This window comes from Neopelma chrysocephalum, unplaced genomic scaffold (assembly GCF_003984885.1).
Source record: "Neopelma chrysocephalum unplaced genomic scaffold, ASM398488v2 Primary Assembly neopelma1_24, whole genome shotgun sequence".
Taxonomy (NCBI): Eukaryota; Metazoa; Chordata; class Aves; order Passeriformes; family Pipridae; genus Neopelma; species Neopelma chrysocephalum.
In genome coordinates this window covers 10309160-10328304 of record NW_020897693.1, presented here as the reverse complement: position 1 = coordinate 10328304, position 19145 = coordinate 10309160, and the positions used below count along the sequence as shown (strand labels likewise).

The following is a 19145-nucleotide window of genomic DNA, read 5'->3' as shown; positions in this document are numbered from 1 at the left end:
TTCTGGGTCTAGCAGGGGTCAAGGGTGCTGGGCCTGTTGACCACCATACAGGGTGTGGCTGTATTGGCAGGGCTGCCTGTGACCCCTGCCTGATGTTGTGTGACAGAGAGCCTCTCTTCCAGCTCCAGTGAGAATAGGTGGTAGTCCTGGCTTCTCTTGCTGCTTCATGGGGGCCAGCTGTAGTCTGGAGAAGATCCAAATCCTCCTGTGTTCCTGCCCTTTTGGGGGCACATCCTCACAGCCTGATGATAGATGTGAGGTACAGGTGCAGTTAAATAGGTCCTTTTCCCATAGGATCTTGTCTTTCCTTGGCAGTCACAGTTGTGAAGCCCATAGGGTTGTCTTGTTGATGCTATGCTTTCATGACAACTCAGAATGTTGTGACAGTAGCAGTGCCTGTTCCAGAGTTTCCCCCTTGAAAGATCCTTATTTAAAATCCTAGCCATCAAGCAGTCTACTTAGCTAATTGTCAGAGCTTGTCATGCTATGTAATTAATTTTTGGACAGCATTCAGATGCCTCTTCAAGAATGCGTAAGGGTATGTGTGGAACTGCATCTCTTCTGCCTTGTTACCACAAGAAATGACTCACACTTCTTGCTGGTTCAAACAGAGCTGCAGACATCATTGCAGTAGGTTTGGTAGAGGATTGAAGATTAGGAGCTTCTGTAGCGTGCTCCCACAGAAAAACCCTAGCTAGCCTTGCTGCTAGTGCAGGGATTTGTTCGCAACTGACTAGGTATAACCAAGGGGATTCTTTAAATCTCATCAGCCTGCTGTGAGGAGCTTGCTTACTATAGCCTAATAATTTTGTCCCGGAAGTGCAGACAGCCCTCAAATTAAGACCTCTATCTTCGGTAGGAAGGATAAGGCTTCAGCATCATGGATTTGAGAGAGCCTTGCTGTTCACTACGTCTGATGCACAGGCACACAGTTGTTCAGGTAATCAAACTCTTTCTCATGCCTAAGTGTTCATGCACTGCACAGACCAGCCTGTCTCTGCCTCTGGCTGGCTGAGGTAGCAATAAGCCCCAGAGCTTCATTGATCTTGCAAAAAAATAAAAAGTCTGTATGTATACACACATGTATATATAGTTTTTTCCTGGGAAAAATGCCAACATTGTACTTCAAATGTTGAGGCATTGCCATCCTGGGTGCACTATTGAATTTTGGGATTGTTTTGTTTTTAAAGCTGTATTACAGAAATTAATGTGAACATGGAAAACGTTGGAGTTTTTTTTGGGTTTTGGGGTTTGTTTATTTGTTTGGTTTTGTTTGTTTAGAGCATCATAACAAAAAATCATTTTTGAGGTCCCCTAAATGCTCAAACATTATTGCAGCACAATGTTTTGCTTCTAAATTATGTGTGCAGCATCTGTGCTGTCCTGATTCATCGTAAGATTTTCAATAGCATCCTAGTGGAGGCAGAATAAAGTATGGCTCTCACTGGAACCTCTCTTCCTTCAGAACTCAACATGGTCAAAAAGAAATCATGGGAAGCTGTTGAAGCCAATTCCTTTGAGCTGCTCTCAAACTGGGAAGAAACAGTCCTGTAGCACACACACAGAAAAAATCTTCATCTGTTTTTATGGTACTTGAAGAAGTGTAGACAAGCAGGGATCCAGGACTGAAAGGTTTCTTTTGGAGGAATGCAGCTCTATCAACAGAATCCTTGTGTGGATGATTAAAATGAGATTAAACCATGCTAGGATGAAACTAGGTTCTCAACTCATCCGTTTCAGTCTGTTGTACACATCTCTCACTAAATACTGGCTCCTGTGCCTGTAGCTGTGTGCCTTTCTGTGCTGCCCCTTTCAGGACTTGGGAGGCCCAGGTGAGATGGCTGTGGGTTATATACTCTGCTCATTGTTTCTGGGAACAAGAGCTGCTTGTCTTGGAATTTCATTGTCTTCATCAAAAGGAAGCGGCCTCCTTTCTCTTGATTGCTCTGCAGCAACCTCTGATTAACCACATTTCAGACGTGTTCAGTGACGCTTGGAATTGCCTTTTTTGCTTTCAAGTGCAGTTCATCTTTCTAGGTGATAAGTGAAAAGGGAGATGGAAGCAGGCTGCACCCTGAAAAGTGTGAAATGTGGATGTGGAAGGCAGAGGAAAAAAATGCTTTTCTTGTTGCTAAAAACTAGGGCCACAGAGAGGTTTACGGCTATGCTGTATAGTTACATGTGGAGTCTGGCAGAGGGCTGTCTGAATTTCTGCAGTAGCTCCTACTGATGTGAGGCTCCAGGTCTACCAGCAACAGCCTGTCCCTGTTCCCAACAGGGAAGAACTGTCCCTCACTGATAGTGGCTTTCAGTGGCTCCAGTCCCATGTAGATCACTTCCCAGCCAGCTTTCCGTGCCATTTGTGCTTCTCCAATGCTTCTTAGGAGCTTGGGACATTATGGCCTCACATACTATTTTAGCTGTCAGTTTAGTAAGAACCAAAACATATTGAAAACCTGGATGCAAAATAGCAACGTGGGCTCTGTGCATTGATCTGCTAGGTGGGGCCAGATGATCTTGACATAATCGCTTTGACAGGGTGGGTAAATCCCACCTGCTGTTTGGCAGGAGCAGAGGAAAACCTGCAAGTTGGTATTTCCCTGCTGGGGAAAGCAGCCGTAAGGGAACACTGCCAGGTTATGCTCAAACCAGTTATCTTATTATTGAGAACCACTGGGAGTCCAGGAAGAAAAGAGGATGCTTTTGAAGTCAAGTCTGTCTGTTTATGAGCTTCAATAAGTAGCAGAGACCAGATTGTCCCAAGGGCCAGGGGTAGGGGAACCTCTTGTGTAATTCCTCTGATCTGCAGGTTTTGTTATGTGGATTTTGTGATTTGTAGTTTAGGATTAAAAAGACCAAAGACCTTTTAAGTATGGGTTTCATTCTGCTGATTGTGTCATCGTCCACAGATGTGGAGCCAGCCAGCGTGTATCAGACCCTTCATCAACTAATTAACTTGAGTTGTCAAGCTGCAATCAGTGAACTGCTCTCGTACTAAAATAATAATGATAAATTCCTCTCATCTGAAGCTGTCAGCTCCAGCTGCAAGAGGCACAAGTTTGCAGAATCTATAACTTACCCCATGAAGGAAAATCAGATTTGCATCTCTGTCTTGCCAAAGCCAACTTGGCTTGGTTCCCTTTCTAGCAGAGTTTTCTGTTGGAGGAGCAGCTAAGGCCAGGCCAGGATTATGCCGGGACTTGTAGCAGGGCTAATAGGTGCCATCAGACTGCCAGATGCAGTGCTTTGAGTCCTTGTTTCACAGGGAACGTAGGAGTGGAAAATGGGCTCCGTGGCTGGGTGAAGGCAGGGGAGTTCCACATTGTGAAGGCTCATGGTTTTCTTGTTTCAGTTGCTGATTGAGGAGCTGATGTTTCTTGGTTTCTTTTGGGTTGCATTTTTACAAATTTATCTGTAAGGGCTGTGTTTCTGTTGAAATTCTGCCCGTGATTATTTTTTTAGGTGCGAAAGGTGCTACACATTTCACTGTAGAACAGGATCTCAGACCTGTCTGAAGGAACAAGTGTCCAGAATGCCTTTGGGACCACTTGTCTGCTCCTCAGAGCTGGCAGGCCAGCAGGGAGTCCTCACAGGCTCTGGTGAAAATGTCAGCCCTTCGTCCTTCCCGTTTTTTGGAGCTTTAATGCCCTGTTACATCTGTCCTGTCATACTTGTCATACCTATCCTGTCTTAAACAGATGAATAAAGAAATTCCATTCCACAGTGGTAAAGGGAATCCTGGATTCAATCCTCCTGCCTCTCTGTCTCGCATTAAAAAATTGAATGCCAGATCATCTAAATATGACGAGTCCTGGTCACCACAGTATCCAGGCATCAGTGGGGGCAGAAGCTTGTTCCAAGATTTGTCTGGACTAAAAGTAGTCAGACTTTTGAGGTGTTGAGATTGGAAGAACACCTTGCCATGAATTCAGTCAGTTTTGAACCAGGCTCCAAACGCAGTATGGTGTTTGAGCCAGGCAGTGGGTATAAGTATCTTCCAGGTATTTTCAGTTTTTTACTCTTGCAAATACATCGAGCATATTGATTATTGGCTTGATTAAGAGAAATAGTTTTGGCTTTATAGTGTTTGACCCCTATAGGAATTTTTTTTTTTTTGGTGATTGACTGCCTAGGAATTCCAAGCAAAATGGAAGCAAACAAAAATGATTGTATGCTCTATCCAGACAGACTTTGACCAAGGAATTTATGTAGCCTTTTAAGAAATAGTGCCTAGCTTTTACTGCATGAATCTCTTTGTACAGTGTAAACATAACAAATAGAAATTAAAAGTACAGTTTGCCCTACAGCATAGGTTTGGGTGACATTTACAAAAGGCTATAAAGCATTTTAATTAAAGTTTTTTAGGCTTATAATCATGCGGTTTTTGAGATAAATACCATTAGCAATACCAGAGCAATGCAGAAACTTAATATGGTCTTTATATACCTGGAAATATGTGTAAAATATATATATTTCTAAGAAGGTCTTCCTTCCCCATCAAATAAGAAATCTTGTCTGCAGAAATGCAGAATACAGAAATTAGGAGGCTTGGTTTTTCTTTGTACATTCCCTGCCATTTCTGAAAACCATCATGGAATAGATACCATTTTTCTGTGGAAATGCTCCTAATAATTTTTCAGATGGCTTCTTGGTGATTCAATGCAGAAATATTTTTTTAGTATATAAATCTGCCTTCATAAACATCCTCATAAATATAACACAGCAAAAAAAAACTGCTTGGAGGTCAGAATACAGAAGAGGTTGAGCTTGAAGTTTTAGCAGTTTAATGTAGGCTGGGGCTTAGATTTAGCAGGATTAAATTTTGCAAAAGTCTAGTGCCAAGTGTTTCTTACAGAGTAGAAATGTCTGAAAGCCTGGTGCAAACTAATAGGAAACACTGAGCACAAATGCTCAAGTGAAGTTTAGGCACAAATTTGGTTTTGATTAAATCCAGAATCTTAGCCAGTGTGCAAAATGGGCAGTGACTTTAAGGATTAAACAGACATTTTGGCAGTACCTTTTCAATGAGCATCTAAATTCAGGCACTGATTCTCTTTCATTTTTTATCATTAAAGCTCTAAGTTATACCCTTATTTCTGTCCAAACAAAGCCTCCATGATTTAAATTAAATAACATTAATTCCCTTAATAAGTAGAGATGAGTTTCTCACTTTTTTAGACGTCTTGAATTTGCTGAATTAGAGCTCATGTATTATGTTTTGGTAGCTGAGTTTAGGTATGTTTTGCAAAAACAGTATCTTGCTACCTTAAAATACAGGTGCTTCTTCTCTTTGTGTTGAGGTACCCTTCCTTAGGGACATGAGCCTATTTACAGATTTTGACAGTGAAATATAAAAAGCTGGATTATGGTGATGGGAACAAGTAAATACAGATATATGGTTTCCAGTGCAGGTGATACTTTTTATTCCAAAAAAACACTTTTATTTCAAGCATTATCGCTATTGTACTCACTAATGTGCCTTTTAGGAGTGTAAATCCTAGGTTATTGTTTTAAATTGTTTACCTGTATGTGTTATCTGTTCAAAAAATGTGTTTGACAGTATGTCTGCTGGTAGCAGTCCTGAAGTTATTTTTGACTGTTCACTGTTATGAATGCTCAGAATAGCAAAACAAAAAGCCAAAGCTTGTGGTACTACCCAGATTTTTTTTTTTAATAAACTTTTGGATAGCAGAAGCTCCTTTCTTTTTGCTTGAATGGTTATAGAGATGTCAAGGATAAGAGATCCATTGCTGTTTACTTTTATTAGGTGGGATGATGTAAGTCCTGTGATTCCATATGCCATTAAGAACAGAAACAACAGATGATAACCTAATATATAAGAAGATATATGGCCACTTGCATTTTCTTTGTGCAAGTTCATTGCACTTTAATATCAATATTTAATTATCACCTAGTGGTTTTGTTTACTATTTGCTTTCAAATACTCTTAATTTGCTGCAAGCTCTTTAATACTTCAGTTTTAATTTTAAGCTCTCTCCAACATATCTTGCATTCTAAGAAATGCATTGAGTTGGTGTCACAAACCTTCCATATAATAAAATATAATGCCTTTTTCTTACTCTAAGAAGTTGCCTTTCAAGATTAAAAAAAGTACATCTATTGCTCCCTGTATTTGTCTTTTAACTAGGATTTTGGAAGGAACCTAAGGGAACTAATAGCAAATTGAGGACTTTTGGCCATGAAGAGAAAGACAGACCCAGCAGTGCAGCAGCAGAGATCATTTCTCAAGCCAGCCCTGGGGTCTTGGCATGCTTGCTCACATCTGTTGACTGAGTTGATGGTAGGAGAGCTCCTTTCCCCATTTCAAACTATGTTGTTTTGGCTGAAGGCACGCAAGTAGATCTGCAAAGCTGTAGCCTCAAAGGTGTGTGCTCAGGGAGTAATTCCTTTTGCTACAGCAGCTGTATGGAGAGTCCAGCTTGATCTGAAGCCTTTTGAACACTGCATTTCTCATGCTTACGTACAATCCCACTCGTGAAAGCATTTAAGTTTGTGCTTACTGTTTAAGTACATGAATATCTCAATGCAGTGAAAACTGTGGTTGAGTACTTAGTTGAAATGGGCTCTCTGTGACCTGATTCTGAAATGTGCTGAGCGCTTGGATGCCTGTGAGGTCAGTGAATGCTTCTGGGCCTTCATTGCTTTGGAGCTGGAGCTGAAATATGCTTATATGAACTCTGCTTCATGCTCATGTGCGTGCAAAACCTTAGTCCTGTTTTTAAGGATGCAAGACAAGAAAAGAATCCATTTTGAATCTCCAAGGGAAAAATCCATAAAGATGTTAAAAGGCAAACACTGGTTAGGGAACATTATTGAATCTTTGAATTTTTCTAAGTCATTGTTTTGTTTGCTTTTGCTTTCACAAGCCCGCAGAACTGTGCAGTTTAAGGATTTTCATGTCTGATTACTTTATACTTGACAGAAAGATCCTGAGTACCACGTGTGTGTTTGAAGTGGTATTTCTTTGAATGTCAGCTGATCTCTCAGGTTAGAGAAAGTAACCTGATTTTAAGAAAACTAGCACATAAATTGCATTTGTGCTGCTAAGACCTGCTGACACTGCAAAGATAGGTCTTGACAAAGATTTTATTTGAGCTACAACTCTTCTTGTACAGGGTGTCAGATGGGTTCTTTATTTCTGTTCTTTCGTTCTTTATTACTGAGGACATTAGTAGGGAAACAGGGCCTTCTGCTTCTTCAGGAGTTCAGTGACTGGCCCTGCTTGTCTTTCATCTGCAGCAATAATCCTCTCTGTCTAGGGCTGAAATATGCAGAATTTGCTGGGGAAACAGGGAATCTCCTTACTTAAAATTTTCAATATTGGACAAGAGAAATCATTAGCAAAGAATAGGATGACAAAAGCCCAGAAAGCACAAATGGCAAGGGAGGTCTGTGGTGCACAGGGTTCTGGGGACCGATACCAGCTAATTTTTTCAGAGATTTTATTTGTTTAATCTGACTTGGCACCAGCTGTCCTGCATGCATGTACAGTCTCATCACTGTTTGAACATACAGATGCTCAAATACGGGTGAAGAAAATGCCCTCAGTCTGAGTCATGCACGTACCAGTACCAGGATGTCTGAGTGCACAGGCAGAGGTGATGGCAGCAGTTACGCAGATGAGAGCATGTAAAAAGCATTGAGGTTTCTGCAAAAGTAACTTGTTCACAGGCTTAAATAAAGAGCGTTGCAAATCATACCCAAAATATTTTCTCTGTGTCTCTGATTATGTTATTTCCATAGCAACTAATTATGCCATAAACCAAAGATCATGACTTCAGGTGACATGTGAGCAGAAGGAGATGAGTTATTAAGTATTGAAGATTTTTGTTTCATGCAAATTTCCTTATTTGTAAAGGAAAAGGTTGAACGAAAATTAAAAAAAAAAAACTCAAACAAAAAACAAATGAACCAACCCTGAGTTCTGCTATGTAAGTGAAATTGCTTCTGACTGTTTTTCAAAGCAAAATTGCTTCTGTGTTTTCAAAGTTTTGTTGGAGGCATCAGTAAATCTTTTAAGGAGTTGGAAGTACAACTGTGAATATCAAAAGATCTTTGTATTAGCTGAGGAAATCTCTAGAACGTTTGACCTCTCGCCTATCCAATCCAGGGCTCAACCTCTTTCCAGCAACTATAGCCTTTTACAGATACTGAAATTGTTAATGGACGAGCAAGGGCCATGGAAATAAAAGGGAAGGTGTGGGATCTTCTTATGTATGCAGTAAGTTTGAGGTTTCAGTGAAACGTGCTCTCTTCTGCTTCACTTATTAAAAAACATTCATATTTCTTTCTAAAATAAAAGGTTCCCGAGAGATTCTCAGCTTACAGTCCCATGGTAATACTCTTTGAGCTGGAGGACCTGCTGCTCAGAGTAGGACTGATGTTGCTTGGCTTACCTATTTCTTGGGCTGCTTTAACATGTCTTGCTTTTGGTTCAGGAACTGGTTGTATGGCTCCCACTTGAGCCACTTCTGACCCACTTGAGCCTCTCTTAAAGCTTTTGGCAGCACATGACAGCACAGGCTTATTGCACCATGAGAATTTTTAGGAGAGAGCAGGATTTAGAGATAAAATCCTTTGATTACTGCTTGAATTGAACTTGAATGTTTCCAGGGATGGGGCATCTACAACCTCTTTGGGCAACTTCTTCCAGTATTTTATCAGTTCATTGTAAAAAATTTCTTCCTTATATCTAGTCTGAACCTACTCTCTTTTAGTTTAAAACCATTACCCCTACTCCTGTCACTACAGGCCCTATAAAAAAATCTGTCCCCATCTTTCTTTTAAGCTCATTCAGGTTCCGAAAGGCCACAATGAGATCTACTCAGAGCCTTCTCTTCTCCAGGCTGAACAACCCCAGCTCTCTCAACCTTTCCTGATAGGGAAAGTGTTCCAGCCCTCTGATTGCTTTTGTGGCCCTCCTCTGGACACATTCCCAAGAGGTCCATGTCTTGAACTGAGGAATCCAGAGCTGGATGCACTATTCCACATGGGTTCTCATCAAAATGCAGAAGCAGAACCATCTCCCTTGACCTGTTTGCCATGCTGCTTTAGATGCAGCCCAGGATGTGGTTGGCTTTTGGGGCTGCAGGGAGACACTGCAGGCTCATGTCATTTTTCATCTGCCAGTACCTGCAAGTCCATCTTCACAGGGCTGCTCTCAATCCCTTCATCCCCCAACCTGTACTGATACTGGAGGTTGCCCCAAGCCAGGTGCATGACCTTGCACTTCGTCTTGTTGAACCCCATGAGATTCCCATGTGCCCACTTCTTGAGCTTATCCAGGTTCCTCTGAATGGCATCCCGTCCCTCAGGTGTGTCAGCTGCACCACTCAGCTTAGTGTCTTCTGTGGCCTCGGTGAGGGTGAACTCGATCCCACTGTCTGTGTGTCACTGATGAAGACATTAAACAGTACTGGCCAGGGCTGAGCAGAGACTGAAGGCCTGTGGCAGCGTGAGGCTGTCAGGTTAAAAATCATATTCTCACTCCCTTTGCCTTGCGCTTTTAGTCATTTATATTCATGCAAAATGAATATACAAAAGCAAACAAATCAAAGACTCCATCACGAGGCTTTTTCCTCCCAGCTGAAACAGCCAGCTTCCCCCTGAACTTTGATTCACCCTCCAGTCAGAAGAGGTAATGTTTCTCTTAGTCTTTGGAAGAGGTACAATTTTTACAAAGCCTGCATCACTGAATCAAATGTAACCACACAGTAGCTGCAAAGAGTACACTGGGGGAGGAAAGAAGAGATTGCTCTCCAGGCATGTTGCACACAACGTTCTTGTGTGGTGATCTCTGTACATGAAATTATGAAGTTCAGCACTCAAGAGTGTATTTATCAATTGATCACCCTTAGCTGATTTCAATGTTGTGGTGTGAAGCAAAGCTAATAACCTACAAAAGATGACCACTCTTTTAGTAATTTTTGACCTTAGACATTTTGTTCATTGAAACTACTGGGAATGACTGCCACCTGTCACATGCATGGCTTTGTACACCCCCCTGTTGCAGAACAGGAGCAGTTGTCATATACTGTATTTATACAGTATATTTCAGTATTAGTTTCTTTAAAACTTATTTTTTAATTTTTTATTCTTTAAAATTTATTTTATTTCACAGATCACTTCTTAACGAACAGTCTACTGACGTTAATGCCAAGTGGGTTGTTTCATTAGGAGGATGGAGCAGGTATGTAGAGTTTTGAAGACAGTGACAAGAGGCATTAGTAGGGAAAAAGCCTTTGCAACCATTAAAGGACTTATGAGACTAAATTAATGAGAAGGCGAGTTAGTGGCTGCATTTTGTAAGACCTGAAGGCACTAGTGTATTGTGATCATGAGAGTTAAATCATGGAGGAGAAAGCAGTATTCAAAACGGGTAAAAGGAAGGCCTGATTCAACATGATATTGAAATACTGGTTGGTTTCAGTTGATGGTTCCTTTGAGTCCAGAGGAATCACAAACAGTGAGGCATGAGGAGGGAAAGCCCTGAACATGGAACAGGCAAAAAAGCAGCTGGGTCTGGAAAAACATGGTACACCAAAAGAGGAGCCAAAGATGAGCTGGGGGCCGAAGTGGGCCAGAAAGCAGCTCTCACCAAAATTATGGGGACAAGCAGGTTTTTTTGTAATCCCTGGTAGAAAGTTTTGATGTATTAACCATCAGTTGAGCTCAGAGTCCACACACAAAGCCTGCTCAAGCCTTGGCAGTGGTGATACCCCTGCCCTGGGGTCAGGGTCCAGCAGCACTCCCAAGCTGCAGCCCACCTGGGAGTTGGGACTGCTCCCTGTGCTCTCACATGTACCTGTTGCATGTGCACTGCATGTACTACTCCACCGTGACTGGCCCAGGTGCCCATGACCCCTTTAAAGGAGGAATGTTGCCATGACCAGTGGAAGTGTTGGAGTAGGGGCTGGCAGCGGGGGCACTGAGCACAGCAACAAGAACAGCTTAGGAAACTGGAAGTAGATTTGGCTAAGGGAGTGGAGTCCGTGGTGGCTGCAAGCTGAGGGTGAGGTGGGAAGTGTGGGCTGAACACGTAGGTGTTTGGGTCTTCAGATGAGAGCTGAAGCCTCAGGTGAGACTGCTCAGAGAAAGGGTGTGAGGGATAACACAGTTGACAGATTTGCTGCTGATGCCCAAACCTTTGACACTTTATTGCCTGGAGTTCATCTGATGTCAGTAGGCAGAGTGCTGCCTCTCCTCTTTCAGGGGCAGGGTTTTGGCTGGAGATGTTGAAGGGTTACCAGACCTCCACTCAGAGCAGCAGGGACAGAGTTGTTATAACCTAAATGGTAGCGTGCCACCACAATCAATACAAATTGAACCTCTGCCAGAGAGATTGCACAGTGCCTGCTTTCTTGTGTAGAGGAATCAATATGAATTGGCCACAGGATGGGAATATACAGATGCAGTTAGGGAGAAAAAACGTAGATGTTAAGCAGAGGTGAACAGAGGTCACTAAGTCCAGTGATGTGGCTGTGATTTTAGGCTCAGTCATTAACAAAAAGTTTTGTGAAAGCTTCGATTCAGCTGCCCCTTGAGTCACCCTTATAGGCATCATGGCAATGCTTCCAAGGTGTATTCTTCTTGGTTCATATATAACTTTATTGTTAAGCAGCTTAAATGTCAATGTGGGTCCCAGCATGTGCCTTTCATCCACTTTACACCAGGGATGAGCAAGAGTAGAGTACATCAGCCCTTCTCTTTTTGTTTTTCCCCAATTCCCATGCAGGATCTTACTCCATCACATAAGCATGTCACCCAAGCTATGGTTAGCCTGCTGGAACAACATTGCTATCTCAAGGATTTCCCATTTAGGTTAGTGATTCTGACTGGGTTTCCTAACATGGAAGATGTAATAAAAAAATGATTCTGCGTCTGTATAATGTCTGTATCCCCAGTGAATCTGTTTTTAATTAGTTGTTGGTATTGGCACGAGAAAGAACAACAGCAATGACTTGAGAACTAAATTTTACACTAAAGTGCCTTTAAAAAGTTGTCATTTCCAAGAGGTGTGCTAAGGGATGATGCTGAAAGGAGGCTGGAGTAAAAGCACTCTTATTTTATGGGTCATGCAGGACCTCTGCCTTCCTCATGCATTCTTCTGTAGCTGTCTGAAATATATCCACAGTGTGTCGATGTTTATTACTTTTTATTTAAAAGCGACATTTAGAAACTCTCCCTTGTACCTCAGATCTTGGCTTTATAAATTATTCCACCCATATTAAGGACTTAATTCTCTTAAGAATTGATGATTTCTTGCCTCAAGGGAAGGTGATATCAAGTGATTTCTAACTCTCTTCTTATCCAGATAGCAAATGAGCTGCCTTTAGGGCTTCAGATGTCTAGTTTACGGTAAATATGCCAAATTCTCCTCCCTTACATGCAATACCATGGACACTCTTGTTAAATAACAGTTATCTGACTTGTCACTGTTTCAGCATAATTTGTGTGCTGAGAAAAAAACATTTAATATGAAGCTCTTTGCATAGGCATTTTTGTATACTCACAGGCAATGTAGAAAATATTTGAATCACCTTTGGCTTCTGTTGCCAAACTGGTCTAGTTGCAGTAGAGACGAGGAGGAAGGTTGGAGACAGAACTGCCTGGTGCCACAGGGAAAATTAATGGTATATTGGAAACTCAGAGTGAGAACAGATTTGCTTCCATGGGACCAACCTTAATGTGCTAGGAAAGGAAGACTCCTTTATGGGGACAGAGTTTATACTGTGCAAGAAAGGGAGGGAGAAAGAGTAGAAAACTGACTTCCATCAGGGCTATGAAGTCTCTCAAATTTTAGAGGTAGGGAAATTAAAAAGTGGAAAAGTTGTAAGTTATCAAAGTTGTTGAAATAGATGGCGCAGGGGTTACTACCCTTGTGTTTTGTGCTCAAGTTCTTTGTCTCTGAAGCTTGCACCAGGTATGGTCAGTGTATTTATAGTCTGTGGAGGAAATGAAGAGAAATAATTAGACTCTAGGTTTGCAGTTTGTAAATTAACAGAATTAGAGGGTGGTTTGCAAGGGTGAACTGCTCAGGCTATGTGCATAACCAGCTCATTTTACTTTTACTAATTTGTTCTTTAATTAATTGGTGCCTGTGTCTCTCAGTTTGTGCTGAGACTTGCAGGATGCTTCATGCAAGAAACCTGTTTTCATCTTGATTAATTCTCTGCTGGGGCAAGCCTTTTAAAAAATATTAGCCAGCCATCTTTTCACTTGGCTCCAGTAGTTTACAGTCAAAATCAAAGGGCAGACAGAGGAGGAGAGGAGGAAGGCAGAGACAAGCCAGCCCATTTCACAGATCAGAAGTGGCACTACAGAGACAAGTGAGTTACTTTCACAGGGAATTTGGGACAGAGATGGTAAATGAGTCTTACTTTCCTGAGTGTTAATACTGTAATTCCCACAGTTTCAGTAAGATTTTTCCTTTCTGAAAAAGTTGTGTGTGGCAGATTTTCAACTCTTTACTGCCGGTGGGAGCTGTCAGATTTTAGGGAAGTGTTCCCCAGCGTACTGAACATGATGCCGATGAGTAGCTTACCTGACAGGGGGACAAATGAGCTGGCCATACATTGTGCTGAGTGATGATTCTGTGGGACTGAGCGAATTAGGAAAATCCCGGTGATGGATCTGCAGTGGAACAAACAAGCCTTCCGGCAAGGGGAGCACGGCCTGTCCTGACCCCGCTCTCCCCAAAGCATCCCCAGAGCTTATGCATGCGAAATCTTTACAGCGGTTACTCATTCCCGTTCCTTTCGGCAGCGCCGTCGGTGTATCCGGGCAGCCCCTCAGGACCCACCTGCACCAGGTTCGCTCTCCGCGCTCAGAGTTTCGGAGCGGGGGGGGGGGCCGCGGCCCCGAGACCTGCCTCGGGCGGGGGTTCCCGCCGCATCCCCATCCGACGGGAGGTTGTCGGTCGGCGTGGTGTGGGCCGGGGTGTGCCCCGGGGCCGGGGCCGGGCCGGGGGCGGGAGGGGCGCGGCCGCGGGCGGGCCGGGAGCGCCATTGGCGCGGCGCTCGGAGGAGGGGCGGCCGCGCCGGGAATGGAGCGCCGGGGCTGGCGTGCCACAGGCTCCCGCCGCTGGAAGGGGATGCGGGGATGCTGAAAGTGAGCTCGGCGTCTCGGGGCAGAGCGATGTGGCGAGGAGGAAAGGGCCACGGGAGCTGCTTGCCTTTTGGATAATACCTGCCCCTGCCGCAGGTCTTGTGCGGCGGCACTCTCTTGTTTGTGTGTGGCATGCGGAGCCGGGGTTTTATATGGCATTTGGGAACCGAGCGAGGTCACACTTCCTTTTTTTAAAATTCTTTGCTTTGGGTACAGTATATCTCTCTCTGATTTTTTCTTCCCTGGTAGCGGGGTGGGCCGGGAGGGACGATTGTGACAGTGACGGGAATGTTTACTTGTGCAGAAGTCTTTCTCATGTGGAAGCACGCTGCTCCCTAACTCCTGGCTAAGCAGACTTCAGTTCACCAACTTTGCTGCCGTACAGCAGACGTAACTCCTTGACAGGATGGCAGACAAAAGAACAGCTGGCACAAAGCAATAGGGGATTCATAGCAAGGAGGAGGAAAGAAGATCACAGACCTTTCACCCGCGCCGTCGACGCCCGGCAGCTGTCAGAACAGCAGTGGAAGGGACAGCTGAAGCCACCATGCGCAGGTCTAGCACCGATGAGTCGACCTATCACAGGAGCCCTTCCCTGGACAGCAAGGATTACAGTTTCCCAAATGGCACCTTTCGTCGCTACAGCAGCATGTATGGTGGCCAGTTTGGGGCTGCCAGCAACTCTTTTTTTGGATTCCACACCAACCCAGGCCCAAAGGCCACCAAGGCTAAGTACACGTCCCCCAAGGGAAACAAGTACGTTGTCTTTTACCTGGATCTCTCATTTATTTTTCTCCTAGAACTGAAGAGGTGCAGCATGGCTCACAACTGCCTGCAGTGTATCAAGTACCTAATGTTTGTTTTCAACCTTCTCTTCTGGGTGAGTACACATTTGAAACTGCGAGACGGTTGCCTTTGTGTCTGCTTACTAAGATGGAAGGTGAACTTGTTGCTTCTTTAAAACGTAAAAGTTTAAACTTGGAAGTTGAACAAAGTGGTGTCTGGCCTCTTTAATTTGTGTAGACAGCCTTCTGAGTGTTTTCTTCATCCTCTCTTTTCCTGGCCTTCAGCTGCTTTTGAAAACTGTGATACAAGGCAGAAGAATGTGTTTCTAGAGGCCAGTTGCATGAATGCCTTCATCACTTTTTTTCAATGGGAGCTGTACACTCTTTTTTTGTGCCCTGATCTTTCATTCTCACGTGTGCTTGCCTCAAAAGTCATGCATAGTCCTATAGAAATTGCTGAGGCCATTCATGATTGTAGAGTTGAGCACATGCTTATGTCCATTGCTATATTGCCGATGTCACACTTGGTACACCACAATATGAAAGCCTGTGTCAGGAATCTCCAGGTAATCATTCTCTGTCCCAGTCGGTGATGGGACCTGGCATTGCCATTCCCAGTTGAAGACATGGCTCTGAAGGGTGGAGGGAGACCAGAGCCCTCCTCACTGCTTCTGAGGCTGCTATTCTGTGGAGGAGCTTACAAATCTCTACGAGGCATGTGTGTGTCAGCAGGACACATGGATGTGCATCTCTGTATCACGTTTTTAATAAATGAGGTGGATGTCAACAACACACTGGTTGGGCATTTCACTCCCATGACATGGAGTGTAGGCTGTAGCTGGAGACTAAAGAAGCTCACTGGGGGGGTTCGGGTCATAAACGCTGTTTGTCCTGTTAAAAAGGGAGTAGTATGATTGCTGGGGCAGGAAGTGGTTTCTAGTTCAGTGTCTCCTGTCCAGAATCATATGTGGGAGGGTCTGTTGCGAGATCATCAGGAGGTGCCTTTAAATGACTCATTCTTCCTGAGCGGTTTATTAACATGCTGAGGCAAATAAGGTGTATTATAAAGTGACACCACTTAAGCCCTGGCACTTAAGGAGAGGGTATATGTTTGCAATTGTATGTTACCGTGTCTGTATTACTGATTGCCTGTGCTCTCATGAATTGGTGGAGGTACATGGAGGGCTGTGAGTGAGATGCAAAGAGCTGTTCTCTAGTGTGCACTGCTGTACAGCTGTTTAAAGCCAGGCGTGCTGCAGTGCATCAGAAAATACAAAGTGCAGGCAACTTCTGCTGACCTGAGTCATACCAGGGAGTCGGGGTGTGATAAACTAGTTCAAGTCCACTAAATTGGCAGAGTACTAACCAGAGCTATGAAACACAATGAGGGTGCTATCTTTTCATCCTAAGTAAGCTGGTAGAAAGTGTGTTGGTAAGACTGCAGTGTGTCTTTCAAGGCTGACTCTGGTTGCTTCTGCTTTCCTAAAAATTTTCTAATGTTTATTGCAGCTTTCTCTGAACCTTTCTGAAAAAGATGAACATTATCTTCCTTATTCTTTTAAGCCTTGTGCCTCTACTGACTGTCCCTGGTCAAGATTATAACACTGACAGCTAGTTGAAGTGTCTGCTAGAGAAAAGCAATTGAGTGCTGGCATTAATAGCTCTTTTCAGGACTGGGCACGGCACTGCCACAAAGGATACAGGCATTCTGAATCCTATTACAATATTCATCTTCCACTGAAGCATAGACATGTGATAAGAAGAGGTACTGCTGCAAGTACTGTGTATTTACAAAGGCAAGGTGGCACATAGTAGTATATCTTTGGCATGCTTCTCAGTAGCAAAGCTTTAATACTTTGAGAGAGAAAGAAAGGTTTTTGTTTTCCCCCTGAAGCCATCAGAGCTATTCCAAGCTATGCTTGGAGGGAGAGAAAAGACAGGGGTCCCAAAAAGAGAATAACTGTGTGTCAACAGGGCTCTTCATGAACTAAAGCATACGAGCAGGGGAGTGGGTGGTGTCAAATACTGCAGCACGATTTCTGTTTTGTTTCCCTTTCACATGCTACCTGCACAGCAGGAGTGATTGATGATGATCATGTCCAAATGAAGTTTGCACAGCATGTAGTTATAATAGATGCAGCTCTTCACCTTCTCACAGTATAGAAAGTAACTAAAATGGATGATGTTTAAAAGTACTGGCTTAAGCTGACCTATCCTTAGTAAAAGCAGAAAAAATTTCCATTTCTAGTGATCAAAAATCTTAGCATGATTACAGGTTGATGATGCTGTTTTGTTTTCCATCGTGCTGTGAGTTATCGGTCATGTTTTACTTTGTGAAATTAAAGGAAAAGCATCTCTGCAAGAAAACAGGATTTTTCTTTGCATACATGGTCACAGAAGTTTTGCTGGCTCCACCTTTCCCCTCCACCCTTCTCTAGGTGGTTGGTTAGTTACAGACAAGAGTTTAAGGTAGGAAGAGGACTTTTTTTTTCATGCTTTGACCTCCAAATAAAAACTGCAGTTATTTTCATGTATTGAGAACAGTCATTACGTTAAATGAATTAAATGCCTATTATAGGTTGTTCCTGCTTTTTATTGTTTCAAGCAAATGCTTTGATTTCCTTCAGAAATCATATTTTCTTCTTCCTGTTCCTGTTCATTAACTCCAGTACATCTTGTGCATCCCTACAGCCTATTTCCCAGTACTTTCAGCTCTCTTTTCCACAGTATGGCAGAAAAACAGTCCTCAGTCCTGTGCAATTCCAGTGGGATTGGTACTGCATTTCTGAGGAAAAGATCCTTTTCTTAGAATACTGGTGAATTTATAGGAAACGAAATCTCTGAGACCTTGATTTTAAATGTTCCTGGCAGGCTTTGTTGCATTAGGTGCAGCGCTCATGCTGTAAAATTTTTAAGAGCTGTCATATAACTGTGAAAACAGAGAGAATTTCTCCTCCCCTTTCTGATGGTTAAAGGGAAAACAAAGCTCCTTCACAAGTGTTAGAGGCTGAAATGCCCTGTCAGTATTGGTGCTGAATCAGTCCGTTGGTACGGCAGACTAGCAGCTATTACATGCAGAGAAAAAAAGTGGATACTCCTAGAATAGCTCATTTCTTCATGAAGAGTCCTGTGCAAATTGCTCCTGATGCATTTGCAACTACTCTGGGGTATTAAGATACTGAAACGCAGGCAAAACATTAATAGAGAGCAGCACTGCCACTCTAATGGGAATTGCCATTCAGAGGCCATTTCCTGGAATATTGCCAGATGTATAGGAGCCATCATTGTATCACTGCACTGGTTTGTAAGCTCCCAAAATAACTTTTGTCACCTGATACATCATACTTGTCTGATTTCATTCATTTTTATGGATTTTGATTTTCATTTGTTGAATTACTGAACCCTCAAGACTGAAGATCACCTCAGATGATTGCAGGGCAGACTATTTTTATTTCATAATGAAATATTTGTATTTCACTGTGAAATACCCAGGGAAGAACATTTGTTTTCCTCACTCTGTCCTCCGGACATCCAGCGTTTCTTTACAGTCAGTAAAACGAACTGTTTTCTTTCTGTGCTTTTAATCCAAGGCTCTGCTTGCCTTCTTTTTTCGTTGTTGTTGTTAGGAAAAGGTGGGATATATCCTAAAGGCCGAGAGAGTGCTATAGAAAGAAAAAGGTCATCCCCTTAACCCCCTTGGCTTATGCAGCATTCCCACTTGCTTCGACTTCTAACTCCCAAACCTCCAAGACTCAAAGACTCGTGTTGCCAGTGGCTTGTGCTTTCCTTAGATCCTGTGCTAGGGAAAACTGGCTAGATTGGTAGCAATTTGCCCCTCAAATAATTGAGTATCTTTGTCTGACTCTTCAGGTAGTGCTTTAACCAATAGAGAAATTCAGTAAAGCACAGAGTTTGCAGAATGCTTTTGTTAGAAGTTATAGAGGGGAGACAGCGACAAAAAGAAAGGAGGCAAAGAAATTTATTTGTTATCGAACTTACCAGTAATTATTTCTGTGCCTATGTCTCCTTTCTGTTGTTAAAACATACTAAATTTGTATGCATTACAAAGCAGTTAAAGCCTTCAAAAAGTTATATAAAGGCTCTGATTCCATTGGGTAGGCACCCAAAGACACAGGGGAATTGTCTCTGATAGCTTGAAAACTTGGAAGTTGCCATCTGCTGGACACTCTGTGGCTGGGATGAGCAGCTGGAGCTCTGCTTTCCACCTTTCTG

At 43.0% G+C, this 19145-nt stretch overlaps 1 protein-coding gene across 9 annotated transcripts in view; it reads left to right on the top strand.

The window, feature by feature from the left end:
• The window catches only part of TSPAN4 (tetraspanin 4), a 430627-nt gene that overhangs the window by 216797 nt on the left and 194685 nt on the right, over positions 1-19145 (top strand). For 2 of the 9 annotated variants that reach the window (XM_027702902.1, XM_027702921.1), the window contains one exon: positions 14928-15007. The exons of 3 other annotated variants lie outside the window; for them this stretch is intronic. In XM_027702902.1, coding sequence (XP_027558703.1) covers positions 14945-15007 — 63 coding nt within the window. In that variant the 5' untranslated portion in view covers positions 14928-14944. Of the gene's footprint in view, positions 1-919; positions 941-14057; positions 14338-14399; positions 15008-19145 lie in introns of those variants that run through there. 4 more of the 9 variants (XM_027702912.1, XM_027702876.1, XM_027702851.1 and 1 more) reach the window with 4 other exon arrangements.